This window comes from Psammomys obesus, unplaced genomic scaffold (assembly GCF_907164565.1).
Source record: "Psammomys obesus unplaced genomic scaffold, mPsaObe1.curated_primary_1811, whole genome shotgun sequence".
Classification (NCBI taxonomy): Eukaryota; Metazoa; Chordata; class Mammalia; order Rodentia; family Muridae; genus Psammomys; species Psammomys obesus.
The window spans coordinates 12,522,256-12,542,562 of record NW_026596039.1 but is presented as its reverse complement, the minus strand read 5'-3'; the positions used below and the strand labels follow the sequence as shown (position 1 = coordinate 12,542,562).

The window sequence follows — 20,307 nt, the reverse complement described above, 5'->3', positions numbered from 1 at the left end:
TGTTTATGTCTTTTACATCTGTATTGTCTTTGTCACATTCCTAATTCTAGTTTGCTGAAACACCTTTCTGATGTCCTTATTCCCCACTTACTTTCTACTAGTTTGATCATTCCACTCATTTGGTTTAATTCCCTTATTAGCTTCTATTGACTTCCAAATAAATCCCAAAGGCTTTATTAGAGCCTTTTCTCCATTGCATCATATTCCCTTTCATATACTCAGTTCTCCAATCCTACTAAAATACCCCAGAACTTCATGCTCCCTTGCTAACGTTAGTAGACCACTGAGATTGGGTAAAGAGCAAGGATTGTAACTCAGTGTTAAAGTGCAGGCTCAGCACACCTTCAGTCCTACCCCATCACCCAAACCAAGCCAAATGCAAATTGCCAGATTCCTTATTTGATGGGTGCAGAAATGGAGAAGTTAGAACTTGCATCACGGCTAGTAAGGAATGTGAAATGATGCAGCTACTATGAAAAAGAGTCGGCGGTTCCTCAGAAAGCTGAATATATAAAAGCACATGGCACGTGCGCGTGCACACGCCACAATAAAACTAAACTATGTCTTTGGAAGTTAATGTTGACTAATCCTATGACCAGAAATTCCATGGCTACATTTATGCCACAAGGAACTTAAAACAGTTATTAAAAATACTTAACTGTGCTCATGGTAGCAACGCCCATAATAATCAAAGGGTAGACACAGCAACTGATGGAGGATAAATAAAACCTGGTAGATTATTTAGTGAAATATTGTGTGTCAATAAAAGGAAAGAAGTACGATGTAGGCAACAGTAGGCTGAACTTTGAAAATGTCATGTCAGGTTTAGGAGCTGGAGAGATGTCTTGGCCGTCAAGAACACTGACTGCTCTTCCACACCAGCAGCTCAGAGCTGCTGTCACGCCAGGCCCAGAGGGTTCAGTGCCCGTCTCTGGCCTTCGCAGACACTGCGTGCATGTGGTGCATGGCAAGACGCATATCCAGGAAACACTCACACACATCGATAAAAATTCATTTAAAATCGCAGCTAGCTGTGGCGGTGCATGCCCTTAATCCCAGCACTCAGGAGGCGGAGTTGTATTTCTGAGTTCGAGGCCAGCCTGGTCTACAAAGCAACTTCCAGGACAGCCAGGACTACACTGAGAAACTCTGCCTGTCTTGAAAACCACCACCACCACCACAACAAATATATTTAAAAGCTCAAAAACAAAACCAAAACCCAAAGCTTGTCTTAAAAGCCCATATATTAAAAAATTCCACTACAAGGAAGTATCCAAAATAGGCAAAGCAGTAAATAAATAAGTAGGCACGTGGTTGCCTAGTGCTGAGGGAAATAAAGTAGTGAGTAATAAAATCTAAAATTGACTGCAGGGGTAGGTGTACAGTCGGCGTAGGAATGAGAGCACGCCATACAGTTTGAATGAGCACATTAAATCATAGGAGGACAGAATTGTTGGGGTGACGTTTTTGTGAACTGGTGACAATTATCGTTGTATTTTTCAAATATTGATTTCTGTACCAGCAAAGAGCTGAGTACAGACCAAGCTTTGGTATTGTTTAAGCATCGCCTGGCTCATTTTTTGGCAAACATTGTTCTCTGTCATCTTCTGATTGGCTATATAAAGAGCTGAACTGCCTTTAGCAAAGGCAGAAGAGAATAGGCAGGACTTCTGGCACAGATAAAAACTCTTGGAAAGAAAGAGGCCCAAAAAGATTCGCCTATGTGAAGTTGGACTATGAAACTAAGAAGCGGTAAAGAACCACTCGTCAGAACATGGAATAAACATAGATTATAAGATCTAGTTGGGAACAACAGTGAGCTAAGGCCTAAAGCTATTATAAACAAATATAAGTCTCAATGTCATTATTCAGAGCTGGGGTGGGCATAGACAGTCCATAGGAAGAGCCAGGGTGTTGGCGCCTTTAATCATGGCACTCAGTGGGGCAGAGGCAGGCGGATCTCTGTGAGTTTGAGGCCAGCCTGGTCTGCAAAGTGAGTCCAGAACAGCCAGGGCTACACAGAAAAACCCTATCTCAGAAAAGAGAGAGAGAAAGAGAGAGGGAGGGAAGGAGGAAGGAAGGAAAGGAGAGAGAGGGAGAAAGAGTGGGAGAGAGGAAGAGGAAGAAAAACAAGAATAAGAAGGAGAAGGAGGAGAAGAACAAAGTCCATATGGCTTTATAGATTCTTAGTTATTCTGAAATAAAAATTCAGTCAGTTTGCTTCACTAGGTCCTCAACACCTACATTAAAAAAACCAGGCAGTGATATGCAGCTGTAATCCCAGCACTGAAGAGGAGGAGAAGGGAGCATGCCTGGGGCTTGCTGGCCAGCCACTCCAGCCAGATCTGTGAGGTAAAGGTTCAGTGAGAGACCTTGACTCAAGAAAGATAAGGTGTAGGCTGGGGAGACAACTCAGTGACCAGTGGATAAAGCATTTGATGTGCACAAATGAGGACCTGGGTTCAAATGCTCAGAGCCCAAATGTCAAGCCAAACACAGTAGCCCACATGTCTACGATCCCAGAGGTCCCACAAGAAAGGCAGAGGCAGATGAGAGAATCCCAGGAATTTAGATGGCTGCTAGTTTGGAGTACACAGTGGAAAACAAAACAAAACAAACAGACAAACAAAAAAACAAGGAACTCATCTCCAACAAGGTGGGAAGCGCCAACCTGCGGCTTAAACTCTGACCGACACACATGAACCTTAGCATACACACTCCCATTTACATAGACAAATGTTTATATGGACACACAGGCACATACACACACACAAAAATACGGTAGAGGACAACTGAAACACACAGCACCATCAACATCAGACCTACACACACACACACACACACACACACACACACACACACACGAGACAAAGAATTTCAGTTACCGTCTCCATTTATCCCAGTCCCCCACTCTCTCATCTCTCAGACACACACAAACACAAACACCCATACACTTCTCTCCTTCACCTTTCTTTCATTTCAACTTTTTCTTAGTGTCTCATTTTATTTTTTCTTGGTCAGGGTGGGAAGTAGGACATCACACAGTCATACATACTAAACAACTCTATCACTAAGCTATCTCCTCAGCACACTTTCATAGTTTAAAAATAGTTCCTAGAAGCATTTCCTTACCTCCTTACTGTCTCTTTTACCATACTTGGATCACAAAGGGGATTTTTCTGCTTTATTTGGCTAAATTTGGTTTCTGTTATATGGAGCACATGGCTTGGAAGAGTATAATGAATACTGGATCAAACCTTGCCATTGGCTAGACCAAAAAGGAATAATAGCATTTCCTTATGTAACCAATATTGATCGCTACACAGACACAGGTATTGATTATGACTTTAGAGAAAAGGGATTTCTGAGTAGGTCATGGTATGTCATTATTATTAGATTATTAGGGGGTTGTTTTGTTTTTGTTAGGAATCATTGAACCTATGAGATTTGAATCTCTGCTAGGCACGGTGGCACACACCTTTAATTGCAGAACTCAGGAGACAGAAGCAGGTGGATCTCTGTGAGTTTGAGGCCAGCCTGGTCTACAGAGTGAGTTCCAGAACAGCCAGGGATGTTACACAGAGAAATCCTGTCTCAAAAAACAAACAAACAAAACCAGACAATCAAAATAAAATAAATAAATAAATAAATAAAAACAGAAAAGAAACTCATACTCTCTTAGTTCCTCTCTCCTGTATCATGAAGACCTGAGGCAATTGTTTCTGAAAAAATATTTCAAAAGCATGATCAGTTCCCAAACTGTACGTTCCGTTTAAGTAATTATCTAACTTTAAGATTATTTTTTTTTTGTGGGCTGGCAAGATGGCCCACCAGTAAAGGCACTTGTTATAGAAGCCTGGCAACCTGAGTTGGCCCCCTGGAATCCATGATAGAAGGAGAGGATAGACTCCCAAATATTTCCTCTGGTCTCTACAGCCCAGTTGTGGGACACACACACACCCATACAGATAATTACTAGAAAAATCTTGGGGACTAGAGTGCTCAGAGGTTAAGAGCACTGGATGTTTTTTCCAGAGGTCCTGAGTTCAGTTCCCAACAACCACTTGGTGGCTCACAACTATCTATAATGAGGTCTGGTGCCCTCTTCTGGTGTGCAGGTGTACATGCAGACAGAACATTGTATACATAAGTAAATTTTTTCTTAAAAAAATCTTTAAAAGATACCCTCTGGAGTGAAACTAGAAGCCAGCAGTTAGCTAGTAGAGAAGAGGTAATAGATATTGCTACAGTTACAAGAAAGCATGTAGGGCTCAGTAAAGTAAACTAGGGAGGGTTTGTTGGTGGTGGTGATGTTTTTTGTTTTATCTTGTTTTTCTTGCAGGGCTTAGAAATTTTAGGAGGAAGGTGTTCTTTGATTTTTGGTATTTTGTTGTTGCTGGATTTTTAAAAACTTGTTTGTGGGAGAGAATGGATATTGTGTAATCTTGGTTTAAAGGGTATCTGTTGAGTACTTTCCACTATACCTACGAGGCTTGTTTGCTGCTCACCTCATGTCCTATTACCATCCTGTGAATTAGCTTACAAATTACACTAAGGTCACCATGTCTCCCTGGTGAGGTAATTAATCTCAGAGTTGCACTGAAACCTTTTATGTGGGGCTAGCTGTAGCTGATGCAGACTTGACCTCACCCATTTCTCTCTCCTTGATCTCCTTACAACTCTGTTCTAACTAGTACAGCGTGTTACAAACGGAAGACTGGAATACCATGAGAGTGAGTGGCTCTCTTGGATGTCCCACGAGGAAGTACTGGAGCCAGTCATTCTGGCCAGCAAAACCCTGGAATCCCCTGAATCATAGTGTGTAAATCAGATAGATCTGTTATAGCTGAACACGTATTTAAAACACACTGACAATGCAAACACAAGACAGCTGTGTTGCTGAACGATATTTTATTAGCTTAATAATCTGGGCCAGCCCTTAGCATTAATAAGCTTCAGCACTAGTCACAGATTTTCATTCGCTGATGGGAAACTGTCTTGTTTTAAAAAATGCAAGGAGGAAAGGGAATCTACTTCTTGGGGGCTGCAGTGACAGCAGGCTTCTCTTCACGGGTGATGGGAATGGTGCGCTCAGGGCCAGAGGCCTGTTTCCTTGGTCCATTCACAGTGAGGACTCCATCAGATGAGAGGGATGAAGTAATGGTGAGAGGATCCACATCAGCTGGGATCCGATATTTCCTGTGGAACTCCCTGGAGATGAAGCCATGCTCGTCCTAATCCAAGAGAATGGAGGAAGAAGCAGAGAAATAAGAACAGGAAATACGGCCACTTGCCAGAGACTCAGGCATCTCCCTCCCTTAGGTTAGACCAAATGGCCCTGGTATCATAAGGAAAAAAGAAATATCTGGCCCTGGAGATACAGCCTAGTGGCAAAAGGCCCTAGCTTCATCTTCAACACTGCAAATATACAGATAGCTAAGTCAATAGCTGTCTGTCCAGGCCTTATGGCTAAAATAAATTGCCCACATGATCACACCTACCAGTCAGAGTCTAAGAAATCTAAAACAGCCGGGGACTTCACAGATCTTTCATCTCTTGAGACACAATTACACCCAGGGCACTTCCCACAAAGGAATGAATCCGTGTTGGCTGGACCCATAGAATTTGAACTTCGGCACCGAGGATCTTTGTCCTTGAAGCCGTAAGTTGTCTCAATTCCTCAAGAATGCCTTGGAATGTCCCTAACCCATGGGATTGCTGATGTTATATAAGGTGACTCTATCAGGCACACTATGGTCCAGTTTTAAATCATATGAGCAAAACTGAAACAGCCTAAGGACATTAAGATACTCTAATTAGACACAGGTCCTGAGTTTTAATTGTTTTATTTTTTTGAGATAGGTAATGAATGTTTTTCTTTGTAGCCCTGGCTCTTCTGGAACTTACTCTGTAGACCAGGCTGGTCTGGAACCCAGAGATCTGCCTACCTCTGCCTCCCAAGTGCTGGGATTAAAGGTGTGAGCCACCATACCCAGCTGAGTATCATAACACCTTTTCAGGAAGTCAGGACAAAAATTGCCAAAAATGCAACAGGAATTTTTTTTTTTTTTGGTCTGTTGTTTTTTGTTGTTGCTGCTGTTTTTTTGTTTTGTTTTGTTTTGTTTTGTTTTTTTTCTAGACAGAGTTTCTCTGTGTAGCCTTGGCTGTCCTGGGCTCACTTTGTAGACCAGGCTGGCCTCGAATGCACAGAGATCAGCCTGCCTCTGCCTGCCCAGTGCTGGGATCACAGGTGTGTGCCACCTCTCCTGGTTACAAGAGGTGTTGTTGATGTTAACCCTTAGACCTTAGACCTGAATCCTGAGCAGCCACACAAACAGGTCTCAATTAACTGACTTCCTCATGGTCATAATCCTGAAGCTCCGAAAAGGGGACAAACCAAGTAGCTTAGCATTAAGATGAGCAGAAGAGGCATGAAACACTGAACATCTAAAAGCCACAGACTTAAATGCCTTCAACCCCGTAGTTAATGTCATTATGCACAACCATTATGTGCAACACATTGCCCCTAAATCAATGGTTGCCAGTTTTGATTACAGACTGAGGGTTGTTTTGTTTTGTTTTTTAATGTTGATGCCCGAGATATATCCCTAAAACTTCAGATTCAATTGGCCCAGGGTGTACCCGAGGGTTGGAAATTTTGAAAATTCTTCCGATATTCTAATGTCACTGGACAAGACAGGTAGTCAAAACAAATAGCTCAGGAAACCCACAACACTACCCATAGATCTGTCCCTAATTTAGCTTCATTTCGATTCGTAGCCATTGATCTGCAACTCCTGATCTAGTCCCTCCTGTTTGGGCCTGGAAGTCCGCTGATGGCGGAGCCTGCCATCCAGTTTGCACTGAAGGAACTGACAAAGGGAAAGTCCACACACCTGGCGTTCTTCGTGCTTGCCATGCACCTCGATCACATCTCCCAGCACCTTGACTTTGAGTTCCTCTGGGGAGAAGTGCTTCACATCCAGGTTGACAGAGAATCTGTCCTTCTCCATACGCATCTAGAATAACAATGGGGCGGGGAGGAGGAGAGAAGATGGTAGGATGTTTGTTAGATTGGAGAAGGCTCATTCATTTGTCAGCAGATTTACTTCCTGTCCAGATAATTCATCCCCCTCTTGGTTGCTTAAAAAATTAATCCCTGTTTTGAATCGTGGCTGGTGCATGTGAGACACAGAGTGAGATGACCTCTTGGCCATCAGTCCCAAACTCCACTTAGGGGCACAGGGAAGAAGACAGGTCACTAGGGACCAGTCACAGGATGGGTCCGGGCATGGATTTTGCTGCATCTCTACCCAGTGCAGGCTTTGTCGTTTGTCTAGAAGACAAAGGCCCCTTTTTCTTGTTCGGCTCCCCTGCCAAGTTTCCTACCCACTCCATCTGGAATGTTCTGTCAGTCCTGTCCTTCCAAAGCCCTTGCCCACTCAGCTGCTCTTTCCTCACACTGGAATATTTTTAAACCAGAGCGTTATCTGTGACAGCCTCTGCTAATCTTATCTCCCACCCTGTTAGGACAAGTCGGGGGTTTCCCAAGAGTGGACAGACATCCATTCCTCTTAAGGCATGGACTGAGGTCAGTGCGCTGTAGCCCCGAGGAACCCAGAAGAGCATAGACAAGGGAAGAGAGAGACAATATTGATTGATGTCTCCAGCGGCATCAAGGGGGCATGAAGAGTTCAGGATGAGTGGGTTTCTATCTCATCTTTACAGTTTGAGATGATAAAATCTGCCAGGACCACGGCCATTAGAGAGATGAGTGAAGCAGTTGAACTAGCACTTAACACAGATCATTATGAATAAAACCAGAAAGGGTATCCTGCTTCATCATTAGGGTACAGAAGATGATCTTCACCATATACAGAAAAAAAAAGTAACAGAAAACAGAGGCGCGTCAAACAGAAGCAGGGGACCGAGGGAAGAAGGAAACAGAACCCTCATTTCTCTATACCTTTGCACACACACACATGTGCCCAAAGCGGCTTTGGAAAACAGATGAAGTGTCTGGAAAGGACAGTCCTGCCTTGGCCTAGGGGAGACTCACCTCTGAGAGTCCAGTGTCAATCCAGCTGGGTGCCCTCAGGAAGGAGGGTGGCCGAAGGTAGAAGGGGCTCAGGGAAGTGGCAGTTGAGAAGAGGTCAGAATCCAACAGGTGCTCCCCAAAGAACTGGTCGAAGAGGCGGCTGGGGGAGTGAAAGGGAAAGAAGGGACGGCGGATCCAGGGGTGGTGGATGGCGATGTCCATGGTGGCCAGATGAGTGTAGGGTCAGTTGCCTGGTCAACTCCTTCAGCTGCAGCTCCGACCAGCCTCTTATATATGCAGTCTTGTGAAGCTTCTGGAATGGTGATGTCAGGGGTTTTATTATCCCGGCTCATCGCCCGCTCATGGAGACTTGTGATCGGGGATTTGGCAGGGTGACACATACCCAGTACTCACTGAGCTAAGAAAAGAGAAACACAGACACGGCTGGGCAGCCAGGGACTTGTCATGGTCTTGTTTCACTAGCTCTCTGTCCACACCCAGTGGCACCCACCCCCACCCTTGTTCTCTGGAGCAAGGACAGAGTCAGGAATCCCAAGCAGCTGGTGGAGTGCCCCTCCTCCTCTGAAGTCTTGCATGCCAGGGGAATTGAGCCAGCAACTATCTTGGGCCTGGGCAGGGACTGGAATCTTCCTAGGCTGGGCCACAGGGACATTAACTCTTTGTGGATACATAGAGGAGAGCCAGCAAATCAGGACCAGGTATCTGACTGGAACTCTGATTTGATCTAGGTTCAGAAGAGCCTGGAATTAAAAAGACAGAAAATGTTTCTTGCGTTTTTGATGCTATGTGGCTAGTGGAACTTTAAGTCTTTACATTTTTTTTTTTTTTTTTAAGTAGTGTGCACAGTGCCTGCGACTTAGAAGGACAAGGAGTGATATGGAATTGTACAATTTGTGAAGGTCCAACTAGGCCTTGATCTCCTGCAGTGCACCGCCGTCTTTCTCCGGGACCAGGACCCTCAGCTGTCCTCCTAGGCCCCCGCGACAGCTGAAGGGTGTGCAGAGGAGGGGACTGGGGGGTCTAGGCTGTGCAGATCACACCCTCATCGCTGCACTCTGGGCCCAGGCTCCATGCCCTCCCCCAGAGGCTCGGCACTATTTTGGGTGGTGTAGACCCCGCCCCCACTCTGAGTCCTGGCGCTTCCTGAAGTTGGAGGGGTCGCCCTGATCTTGTTGGGGCTGCACTTGAGATCAGGGCTGCTCGTAGCAACCGCGGTAGTCATGTCGGGCCGCACAGTACCACACGCCCACCCAGCCACTGCCGAGTACGAATTTGCCAACCCCAGCCGCCTGGGCGAGCAGCGCTTCGGAGAAGGTATGGTCCAGATGCTTTCCACCCCCACCTCTTGAAATTCTGGGCTCACCGCCCAGCTTCACTGGCCTCCACCCTACCTGGGGCTTAAGTGAACTCCTGGGGTGAGCCATCTCCCACCCCAGACTCCCCCCTCAAGCAAGGCTCTCTCCTCTTGCTACAGACTTCGGACAGGCTTTCGAGCCACAGCGCTTTGGGTACGCCTTCCATGCTTCCGAGTACTTCTGGTTTCGCTTCTGTCCTCCCAGTTCCAGCTTACACTCCATTGCCATCTCATTTCTTTTCCCAGCCCCTCTTCAGTAGTTTCCCACCTGCCCTTCCTGCTCTCACCTTTCAGCCCTGTGCCCACTGCCTCCTCCCTCATCCTGCCTCTTGCCTTCTCTTTCTTTCTGTGCCCCTAGGCCTCCTGCCAGAAGAGATCCTGACCCCCACCCTCTACCATGGCTACTATGTCCGGCCTCGGGCCGCCAGAGCCGGGGAGGGCGGCAGGGCAGGGGCCTCAGAGCTCAGGCTCAGTGAGGGCAAGTTCCAAGCGTTTCTGGATGTGAGCCACTTCACCCCAGATGAGGTGACCGTGAGGACTGTGGACAACCTGCTGGAGGTGTCTGCCCGACACCCCCAGCGTCTGGACCGCCACGGCTTCGTGTCCCGAGAGTTCTGTCGCACCTATGTCCTGCCTGCAGATGTGGACCCCTGGCGAGTCCGAGCTGCCCTCTCCCACGATGGTATCCTTAACTTGGAGGCGCCTCGGGGTGGCCGGCATTTAGACACGGAAGTCAATGAGGTCTACATCTCCCTGCTGCCTGCGCCTCCTGATCCCGAGGAAGAGGAAGAGGTAGCCCAGAGTTGAGCCCTGACTGCCTGCGGTAGACCCAGCACCCAGCGAATCCCCCTGTCTTCCTCCCGCGGTGATGCCAGAAGTCCACCACAGCCCAGAGGGAGCACTGTCCTCGGGGGATGGGATAGGTGCGTGGTTCACAGTGTTTGGTTTGGTCCCTTGATGTATCTATCCTAGCCTTTGCTTTAATTCTGAGCGGAGCTGAATAAACCCCAAACCTCGGCGGCCTTGTTTGTGCTGCTCCTGTTCTGTGGCCTGGAAGACCGAATGGCAAACCGATGGGAAGAAAGTCATAGGCAGCTATTTCCACTGTGAAATGTGCCCATCGTCTCAGCATCCTGAGCTCACACTTGGATGCTGAGATCACACCCGGAAGCTCACACTGGCTCCAGATCAAATTCCTAGCCATAATTTTCTCACAATGCAACAAAAGAGAAAGTGATCCTGGGAGGGATCGGGATGCGCCATCCAAACAGCCCAGAGGGCACTGTCTGAGCTGGTGATTAGAGACACAAAAACAAGGGTCTCCAGTCTGTCTGGCCCTTTTTTTGGGTAGGGGTTAGGAAAATGTTTTTTGGCTGGAGAGAGGTGCCTGATGCTCTGGAGTGAATGCTTTGCTTTCCCGTATCACTGGCTGTGCAATGAAAGGTCTCTGGGAAGGGCAAGGAGTGTGGATACATAGACACACAGACACATTAATCCACCGTTGTCACTGAACCCACAAACCTTCCCATGAGGGAAGGGAAGACCCATGCAAGAAAGCAATTGTGTCTGACTTTGTAACCTGTAGAAAGGAACATTATACCTAATCTAAGACTCAACTACTGCCGTGTTGTAGTGGTGAAAAATCAGGAAAGGCTGAAGGTGAAGATAGGGGTACAATATATTCAGAAACATCAGCTGGTTGGGAGGAGGCTGTGGCCACACTTATCTCTTCACAATCAAGAGACCATGCATGCATGTGTATGATTTGAGGGGTGTCCAAGAGCTTTCTTTTTAGCCATTCATATATATTTACAAATGAATATGACTGAATATATATTCCAGGGTATGGCGGATATCTGAAATTCTTTCATTAATGTGGTTGTTTCCTAACTTTTGGGGTTGAAAGTCTATTTAAAACCCAACAAAAGCTATCAATCCTCTTACCAGGAAAATACACACATGGAAATTTGTCAACAAAGTTTGTGAGATCCATTCACACCCTTCTTAGGGATGTGTAAACCCCGGAGGTAAGAGCCCTTCTTTAAATAATTTGATTATCGGCTTAAAAAGCTCTTTTTAAAAAGAAAAGCAAGACCTGGAGGAATAGGCTGCTTGCCTGACAGGTGTAGGCTCTGCTTAGATCCCCAGCGCTTCATAGCGAATGAGTAAAATAAAAAGCAAGCCTCAGAGAAACAGCATTGATTATATTCTACTCTTCATTTAGTAGTTCAGTAAATGTCAAGTAATACACAGACCAAGTAATAAAGCATGGGAGACAACTACTGTAAATATAAATTATAAGGAATGGGTGTCTTTGGTTGGCTACCCTCAGTGAGCCTTACATCTGGGTGAGTGAAAGCCTGAAGAGAACAGTTTCTCTGACAAGACAAAGCACATACTTTATAGCAGTGGTCAGAAAACTGACAGTTGCAGACCAAGACAGTTGAGTGCGTGTGTGTGTGTGTGTGTGTGTGTGTGTGTCTGTGTGTGTGTTATGTTTTCAAAGATTATAAAAGAATACATGACATGGCCTGTAAAATTTTAAATGTTTACTCTCTAGCTGTTTGGGGAAAGTTATCTGACTTTTTCTTGTATCATTAGCGATAAGATTAATAAAAGCTTTTATCTTCATGCAGAAAGTTAAAGGAAATGGTTAAGGAAAAGGAGGTTTGTTACTTCTTCAGCCCTTCACCTGAGCCCATATCAAAGCAGACAGTCACTGACGACATCACGGCTTTCTACAGGCCGGCACAGCCAGTGCTGTCTGATTTCTCCTAAAGCTTCCCTCCCCTGCTGATATTGTGCCTTGTCTGTTCAGCCATAACTTGAGGCACTTTCTGTTCCACTTCTTACACACACAATTTTCTTTTGTAACACACTGACAATAGAACCTGAAAGGCAGCAAGAGGCCTAAAGTTATTCCAGACATGAACTGACTGGGTCAGATTTCAATAGAATAGTCATTAGCTTTTGTTATCACTCTATAGTTAAGGCATATCAGGTACTTTTGGTCTTTTCTGTGTAGTTTCTGGCCCTCTAAAAATCTGGATAAACTCCTGTAAATTACCAAAGAGGTGACTGGAAATGGAGCAGATTATGAAGGGCTTTGAGAATTCTATCCTGTAAGTAACAGGAAATTATCACTGGCTTTTGAGCCAATGAGGGGAAGCAGGTTACAGGATGAAAAGACTATAGTTCAAAATAAATAAATAAATAAATAAATAGAGAAATAAATAAATAAATAAATAAATAAATAAATAAATGAAAAAACAAAAAAAGACTATAGTTCATAGCAGGATAGAGAATGGTCTGCAGGAAAGAAGTTGGTGTGAGGATTAGAACATGAGAGAGTGAAATAAAGTGCTTTGCCGTCTGATAACTGGCTGAGAACAAGAAGTAATAATAGCAGAAATATCTAAGACTTACTGAGGGAGTTCCTGGGGCCAGGCAGGCCAGATCTGCCTACCTTTGCCTCCCAAGTGCTGGGATCAAAGGCGTGCACCACCATACCCAACCTGGAAACATGTTTTCTTATTTAAAAATATTTTTTTTTTCCTGGCGGAAAGTATCTTTATTGCACAAGTATCTTTATTACAAGTTTTGCAAATGAAAGCGGGGAAGCACAGCATATCCAGGCAAGACTAAAGCGCGGAACGAGATCCAGTACCTCTTAAAAAGATTTTTTATCTATTTTATGTGTATGAGTGCTCTATCTGCATGTACAACCTGCATGCCAGAAGAGGGCGTCAGATCCCAGTAAAGATGGTTGTGAGCCACCATGTGGTTGCTGGGAATTAAATTCATGACCTCTCGAAGAATAGACAGTGTTTTCAAACTCTGAGCCATCTCTCCAGCCCGGAAACACGTTTTCTAAGGGAAATTTATTCAGCTGCATCGTAGCTGCTGGCTAGTGAGGAATGAGTCCAATTAGAAGCTGCCAAGCAGGGTAAGTGGAGATTTCGTAGTCCTGAACTGGGGAGATGACATTGAGGGCTCCGCCCAGAGTGCCTGAGCCATCCGGTGTATTAGGTAATACTTTGAGTGCTTCTGCCTGGCCATGCTGGAAATCTAAAAGGTTAACGGTTAGATTTGCGCGCATTCGTTATAGTTCTGAGACTATGCGAGCATTCCATCTCCCCACATTTCAGGTTTCAAAAGCCTCTAGGATTCAAACCCATTTTGGGAACATATGAAACTTGTACCTTGACAGTGAAACTCAAACCTGAGTGTGGCAGGATATATTTCAAAGGCAGTGAGATACAGTGAGAAACATTTCCTCTGGAAACCCAGAGCTCTTTTGTATCTCAGGTTTCTTTATAAATCGAGGCTTGCAGCGCGAAGCTTGCAGCTTCATCAAAAGGAGTTTCAAATCCCAAAGGTGAGGTTACTCTCACCGGGAAGCCCGTTGTCTTTCTTATCCCTTTGGCTGGGAGCAATCACTTGGGAATGATTCCGCCAGGTGGCTTCCAAGGTCCAACCTACTTGGTTGAAATCCGACACTGACAGAGAGTCCCTGGGAGCTGCTGCGGTTCGCTCAAGCGGGAACCAGGAAATGCGCAAAGCTCTTTATGTCTGAAAACCAGCTGGCCTCCCTGGGAGACACATCCGCCATGGGGAACAGGCTGTGCTGTGGGGGAAGCTGGTGAGTAGGGCCGAAAGACGGAGGGGACCGTCTCAGGTGGTGGCTACGAGACCCTGAGAATCAGAGAGCCTGGAGACCGTGCCTTTCTCCACCTGCGCGTCCTGGGTGGAACACGAGAGCCAGCTCCTGAGGACGCTTAGAAAACACAGCAAGCAGTAAAGTGGCTGGACTCGGGGACCGGCCTTCTTTCTATCTTCTTTCCTTCTGCTGCTCTCTTTTTCATTCTTCCTCAGATCTTAATAACTGGAGCGTTTGACTGCTCTCTATATGCAGCCACTTTATAACCTCGTTCAATTGTCCCAACACTTCTGTGAGTAAGTGGTCTTAACGGTTGCTCCCATCGTATAACCAGTCAAGGAGTGAAGGCTCAGGGAAGCTAAACATGCTTGTCACATGGCTAGTCACTTAGCAGGTAAAGCAAGATTCCAAGGCCAGCTGCTGGACTCCAGAGCCCATACTTTCCTCACGAGGTAGTCAGAGATGTGATCGTGGATTGAGCAACTGGATTTGGACAAATGATTGTTTGAAACGGCAAAAGTGGGAAGGAGAGTGAGTGTCTGTGGAAAATGTGAATGTAACTTTCATGCTATTTGCTGTGTGGCCTCAGGCGGTCCCACCATTTCTCTGGGGCCTCACTTTCTTAAAAAAAAAAAAAAAAAAAAAAAAAAAAAAAACAGTCCCTATAATAGATAATTTGTGGCTTTTCCCCCAGGGTGTTTATCACTTCTACAAACTCCCAAATATGGCTTAATCCTGTCAGCTGCCTCATAGCTATATTATTCCATGTCTGGAGCAGAGTTCAAAGATGATTTATTTACAAGTAAACATCGAATATAAAGAGAAAAGGGAGATACACTGGAAAGCACTTACAATTTGAAAACAATACCGGACTCGAGTTCTGTGCCTGCTAGTTTATCTATTTGGTTATTAAACAAATATTTACTGAGCATGTGCTTTGTACCAGGAAGTGACAGATGCAGACGGTAGCAATAAAAGGAAATTTGGCTAAGCCTGGTGGTGCATCCCTTTGATCCCAACAATTGAGAGTCAGAGACAGGACATTCCAGGCTAGCCAAGGCTACATAGTGAGACCCTGTCTCAAAAAAACAAAAATAAATAAATACATGCTTATATTTGCCTATGTTTGCATAAGTATATATTTATTTACTTTTTGTTTGATTTTTGAGATAGTGTAGTCCTGGAATTTTCTATGTAGACCAGGTTGACCTTGAACTCACAGAGATCTACCTGCCTCTGCCTCCCCAGTGCTGGGATTACAGGTGGGTGTCACTACACCCAGCCCTTATTTACTTATTTTTGAGATAGGGGTTTTGAGCTATAGCTCTGACTGGTCTGTAACTTACTACATAGACCAAGCTGGTAGTGAACTTGTGGCAATCCTCCTGCCTCTGCCTCCCAAGTGCTGGGATTACAGGCAAGTCACCTGCCTGGCTTTTGTTGATGTTCATTTTATGTTAGGAGCTATGCTTACTATCTTAGACTATTTTATTTAATCCTTAACAATAACTCCATGGTGCTTAGATTCTATTAACAATGCTCATTCTCTTACTAAGAACGTGGAGGTTCAGGGAGGTTAAAAACATGTGGAAAGTCTCACAGTTATTCAGAAATGGTCATTCTAACTCCAGAGCCCATTGAAATAACACGATGCCAAACATTCTAAACAAAATCTAATATGCATCTTAAAACACAAGTAGGATTGGACAATTTTTTCTAATCACATTAAAACCCCAGACCTAAAGATAGTATGATAACTGATAATTTCTCCTATAGAATATTCATTATTGCAGTTTTTGAGACAGAAGCAATAAGCATTTGCTGCAGAAAGTTTGAAAAATAAGAGAGTAGAAAATAAAAAGAGACCATAAAGGGCTGGAGAGATGGCTCAGTAGTTAAGGACACTGTTTGCTCCTCTAGAGTGACCCTGGTTCAATTCCCAGCACCAACATGGCAGTTCACAACTGTCTGTAACTCCAGTTCCAGGGGACCCAACATTCTCACATAGACATACATGCAGGCAAAAGACCAATGCACATTAATAGAAAAATAAACCTTGAGAGAGAGAAAGACATCATAAGTACAAGCACCCAGTAAAAACAATAACATTTTCATGTGCTCCCATGCTGTATTTTAATATTTTAGTTTTAATTATGTGTCTGGTGGGTGGGGAGAAAAGGGCATTGAATGCCTCAGATCTGGAGTTACAGGTGTCTGTGAATCACCAGACATGGATGCTGGAAACTGAACTTGAACTTGGATCATCTGTAAGAACATTCTTAACCACTGAGCCATTCTTCATATTATTTTTAAACATGCAGTTTTTAATCCCACAGCATATTTTTTTATTAGCTTAATAAGCAGTGAAAATTTCCATACTATTAGGTATTCTTCCAGAACCTTTTTTTTTTTTTTTTTTTTTTTGGCTTTTTGGCTTTTTGACTTTTTGAGACAGGGTTTCTCTGTGTAGCCTTGGCCTTGGCTATCCTGGACTCCCTTTGTAGACCAGGCTAGCCTCAAACTCACAATGCTTCACCTGTCTCCCCTGCCTGACTTTTTAGTTTGCCACCTTCTATATCTACCATTTACTTAGTCACTCATCAATATTGATCATTTAGGATGTTTCCTATTTTGAAGTTGTAATACCACAATAAGAATCCATGTCTATCTATGAATGATCATGTATTGGGACATGAGATTGCTATATCAGGCAGTATATGCATTTATGTTGAAGGATCTTTATCCTTGTTGCTAACTGCATTCTGAAATGATTGTTTTTATTTTTATTCTTACATCCGCTGTGGATGACGGCCCATTTAGATTCTTTAAGTCTAATCTATAACCAGTTCTGTCACCTATGACTATCAGGTTCTGTCCAGGTTCTATGCAATATCCAACTTAAGAACAGGATCTGTTTACTAAAATTGGATGGCTGCAGTCATGCATTCCCTAATTAAATATTCTGTCTGTCCAGTTAAATAGAAACAAGGAGGAAAACAGGAATGACAAGGGGCAAGACATTGATTCCTATTATCAGGCTCTGATAAGGCAGTCCTAACACAAAGCAAGAGCTGAAGAAGGAGAGGAAGAAGATGAGAGACTGGCAGAAATCGGTTTCCTGCTACACCACCTTTAGCATTTAGCTAAAGACTGACTTCTTGGTTCTCAGAAAGTTGTCTCAGAACTTCACTCCAAAAATCACTCCAAAACAGAGCTCTTTATCAAACGTGTGTGTGGAAAAAACCCAATTCCCCACCCCCACAGTAGTACAGTCAACATGATTTAGATGTCTGCATGTTTCTCTTTTCCTTTCTCTTTAATTTCCAAGAGAAGGGAACTTCCTGAGGAGAGGTGAAGCCAGACAGACAGGGCTATGGTGAGATTTGGAAATATACTAGCCAGAATAGGCACCCAGAGTAAGTCTGAAACTATTCACCCTGTTTCCTCAGACAAGGGCTGTTTCCCTGGGCATCAGTCATTGAAATCATGTAGACATGCAGGCTCCACTAGGGACCCCAGGAGCAAGGTTGCTGAGTCACTCCCCAAATTCAGTGTTCCCAGTTCTGTAGTCAGAGTGCTCCAGAGGGCATTAAAGGTTAAGCATCTCACACTTTGTCTGTTAACTAAAAACAAGGACAGGGAAGCAGGAAGGAGAGTCACTTACTGGAATAGAGTTTTAAGGGGCCCTAAGTAGGCAGCCCTGGTTGTGACAGCTCCTCTAACTCCCAGGATGAAAGTCCCAGGTTGCCAAAGATCCCTCCCGACCCCCCTCCAAATATCACTGAAGACTCAGCCTTGGATCCAGGAATATATTCCATAATTTGGCAGAATTCCCTTAGCCTCTACTGGAATTAACTTGATAGACAATCCCAGAATAGCCTACAAGCCAGCAACATCCCTGGCATGTAGTGCCTGGTTGCCTAAACCAGTATTTTGGGTTTGGTTATGTCAGTTTTACCACTCAACTTTCCAGAGCCATCCACTGGAGAGAGGTGTTACATCCTTGACAAGTACGTTCAGGCTGACCCTGTCACGGAGTGGATCTTTGGGGTGGTGAGGGAAGGTCACCCAAGAACGTGAAGGAGACCACAGAGCAAATGTGATGGAGAGAATGTACAGAGCTCTTGCACACGGGTGATCTGTTTCTCTACACAGGAGCTGCCCATCAACCTTCCAGAAGAAAAACAAAACAGGTAATGGGGGAAGGGTATTAAGAGCAAGGGAAATCAGAGACGACTACCGGTAAAGCCAGCATCTTTGGAGAAGGCATAAAAAGAGACATGATCTCGGACAAGACAAAGGGAGATGATAGAACAAAAAGAATCTTGACTGAGTCTGAGGCTAGCTCTGAGCCCGTGGGTGTTACCTTTCCCACTACTTTAGAGTTGGTTGCTCATGCTTTCGTCTATTTACAAAATACAATTGAGCACTTGCAGTGTAGGTCAGTTCTGTAAGTTCCCAGTGAGGAAGAGAGGCCCAGGGGAAGGTCCCAAGGTCTGAAGTCTGGAAGAACCGAAAATCAACTGTGACAGGCAGATTCCTGTAAATACATAATTATATTATCTATAGGTGGTATAACTGAACATGGAGAAAACCCTGATGCCATAGGAATAAAATATCAAGTTCACAAGTCAATACGAAGAGGATGCTAGCAGGGACAGAGGAGTTAGCTCATGCAAACGCTTGGAGGTGGGGGTGGGGGTGGGGAATGGCTTGATTGAACATGGCCCATTGGTGTAACTGAGCACGTACTACATTTTTGTAGTAGTCTGTTGCCTCCTATCCCTTCCCAGGTGCACTGTAGATTTCCCAAGGCAGAGGAAATGTCTACTCATCCTTACCTCCCCCAGAGCAAGGCCCAGAGCCAAGTACAGTATGAACTCTTATCACATACTATAGAACTGAGGGCTGGTGAACAGGGAGGATGAAAGACAGGACGGCCAGATAGGGAATGGGCCAGAGTGTACATCCTGAGGAGGAGTCTGGGAGTAGGTTAGTAGACGTGAGAGAAGTAGGAATGCAACCAGAGGGATCTGCTGCATGCCCACGCTCATAGTCTGAGAGACATTTGAAAAGGCCAGTCTCAGTAATGACAGGAAAGAGAATGAGTTTAAGTTGGTTTTCCTTCTCCACAGAGAGCCAAGCAAGACCCACATTGAGCATACTGAAGCAGCAACAGCTACTACAGAATGGCACAAAGGTAACAACAGGCCTTTGTCCTCCCTCTGGCCCACTCACATGTTGGATTCCAGTGCACAGCTTTTTCACCCCAAGACAGATTCATTAGAAATTGCTCTGTCAGGCTGGGGAAACGGTTCAGCAGGTAAAGCACGTACGTGCAAGCCTGACTATCTGAGTTCAGATCTCCAGAATTCACATAAAAGCCAGAGGCAGTAGCAGAAGCTTCTAAAATCCCAGCACATCTCTTCTGGGAGATGGGAAACAGAGAAGGAAATCACCAGACACTGTCCAGCCAGCTAGCCTGGCCTATGCAGCAGCAAACAGCAAGAAAGACCCTGTCTCAAACAAGGTGGAATGCAGGGACCCTCTCCCGGGGTATACACACACACACACACACACACACACACACACGAGAGAGAGAGAGAGAGAGAGAGAGAGAGAGAGAGAGAGAAACAGGAACTCATGTTGTGTTATCAAGCCTCCCAAAGGAGCACAATAAAGGGACAGCAGTCTAACCGGCCCTGCATGGAAGCCTCCCTTAATTCTGTTGATTTCTACCAGGGCTATGAAACAACAGCACCAATGTATGAGCAAGTGTTACAGCCGCCTGTATCTCAAGAGAAAAGCTCAGACTCCACACCGGAGGAGAACAACTTGCATTACGCCGACATTCATGTGCTCAGCCAAATGCAGCCATCCTCTCGGAAGAAGGTGAAACACCTGCACTCGGAAGCTGCTACCGAGTACGCCACCCTTCGCTTCCCCCAGGTCACACCTCGTTATGACCGCAACAGTGGAACCCTGGTGTGAGACATTGGGAGGAAGCGCCGGGTTCCGTGACGCTACTATCCTGTGAGAACAATCTACTGTGTTTGAGAAGAGGGATGGTGACCACGTGGTAATCCAAAGGAACACCAGAACATCGGGAGTTGAGTCCCCCTACTCTCTCCACTATGACTCTTTTGGTTTGCCACTGTTAACATCATGGAGTTATGGGTGAGCTGAATTCCAAAAAACATTTAAGTGCACAAAAAAAAAAAAAAAAAAAAAAAA

The 20,307-nt window shown here is 45.0% G+C and overlaps 3 protein-coding genes across 4 annotated transcripts; 2 read left to right on the top strand and 1 right to left on the bottom strand.

The window, feature by feature from the left end:
- Window positions 1–4,892: 4,892 nt before the first annotated feature.
- Window positions 4,893–8,553, bottom strand: Cryab (crystallin alpha B). Its single transcript, XM_055622399.1, has 3 exons — window positions 8,060–8,553; window positions 6,897–7,019; window positions 4,893–5,234 (listed from the first exon to the last, which is right to left on the bottom strand). The coding sequence occupies exons 1-3, from the start codon at window positions 8,258–8,260 to the stop codon at window positions 5,031–5,033; spliced, it is 528 nt and encodes a 175-aa protein (XP_055478374.1). The 5' UTR covers window positions 8,261–8,553; the 3' UTR covers window positions 4,893–5,030.
- A 180-nt stretch (window positions 8,554–8,733) lies between these two features.
- Window positions 8,734–10,435, top strand: Hspb2 (heat shock protein family B (small) member 2). 2 transcript variants are annotated; one of them, XM_055622398.1, is made up of 4 exons: window positions 8,734–8,757; window positions 8,894–9,373; window positions 9,772–10,095; window positions 10,386–10,435. In XM_055622398.1, exons 2-4 carry the CDS (start codon window positions 9,280–9,282, stop codon window positions 10,415–10,417), a joined length of 450 nt encoding a protein of 149 aa, XP_055478373.1. In that variant the 5' UTR covers window positions 8,734–8,757; window positions 8,894–9,279; the 3' UTR covers window positions 10,418–10,435. The 2 variants fall into 2 exon arrangements, with proteins under 2 accessions (XP_055478373.1, XP_055478372.1); XM_055622397.1 differs by having other exon boundaries at window positions 9,772–10,435.
- Window positions 10,436–13,875: 3,440 nt separating this feature from the next.
- Window positions 13,876–20,260, top strand: CUNH11orf52 (chromosome unknown C11orf52 homolog). The gene is made up of 4 exons (XM_055621716.1): window positions 13,876–14,055; window positions 18,229–18,266; window positions 19,209–19,273; window positions 19,816–20,260. Exons 1-4 carry the CDS (start codon window positions 13,982–13,984, stop codon window positions 20,062–20,064), a joined length of 426 nt encoding a protein of 141 aa, XP_055477691.1. The 5' UTR covers window positions 13,876–13,981; the 3' UTR covers window positions 20,065–20,260.
- Window positions 20,261–20,307: the final 47 nt, after the last annotated feature.

Excerpts from the sequence above, each read along its gene's own strand:
- Hspb2 (XM_055622397.1), top strand. The coding sequence starts at position 9,280 with ATGTCGGGCCGCACAGTACCACACGCCCACCCAGCCACTGCCGAGTAC. Across the intron at positions 9,374-9,771 it reads CGAGCAGCGCTTCGGAGAAG|GCCTCCTGCCAGAAGAGATC; the intron begins GTATGGTCCAGA and ends CTGTGCCCCTAG.
- CUNH11orf52 (XM_055621716.1), top strand. The coding sequence starts at position 13,982 with ATGTCTGAAAACCAGCTGGCCTCCCTGGGAGACACATCCGCCATGGGG. Across the intron at positions 18,267-19,208 it reads CCAGAAGAAAAACAAAACAG|AGAGCCAAGCAAGACCCACA; the intron begins GTAATGGGGGAA and ends CCTTCTCCACAG. Across the intron at positions 19,274-19,815 it reads TACTACAGAATGGCACAAAG|GGCTATGAAACAACAGCACC; the intron begins GTAACAACAGGC and ends GATTTCTACCAG.
- Cryab (XM_055622399.1), bottom strand. The coding sequence starts at position 8,260 with ATGGACATCGCCATCCACCACCCCTGGATCCGCCGTCCCTTCTTTCCC. Across the intron at positions 7,020-8,059 it reads TTGACACTGGACTCTCAGAG|ATGCGTATGGAGAAGGACAG; the intron begins GTGAGTCTCCCC and ends TTGTTATTCTAG. Across the intron at positions 5,235-6,896 it reads GCAAGCACGAAGAACGCCAG|GACGAGCATGGCTTCATCTC; the intron begins GTGTGTGGACTT and ends CTCTTGGATTAG.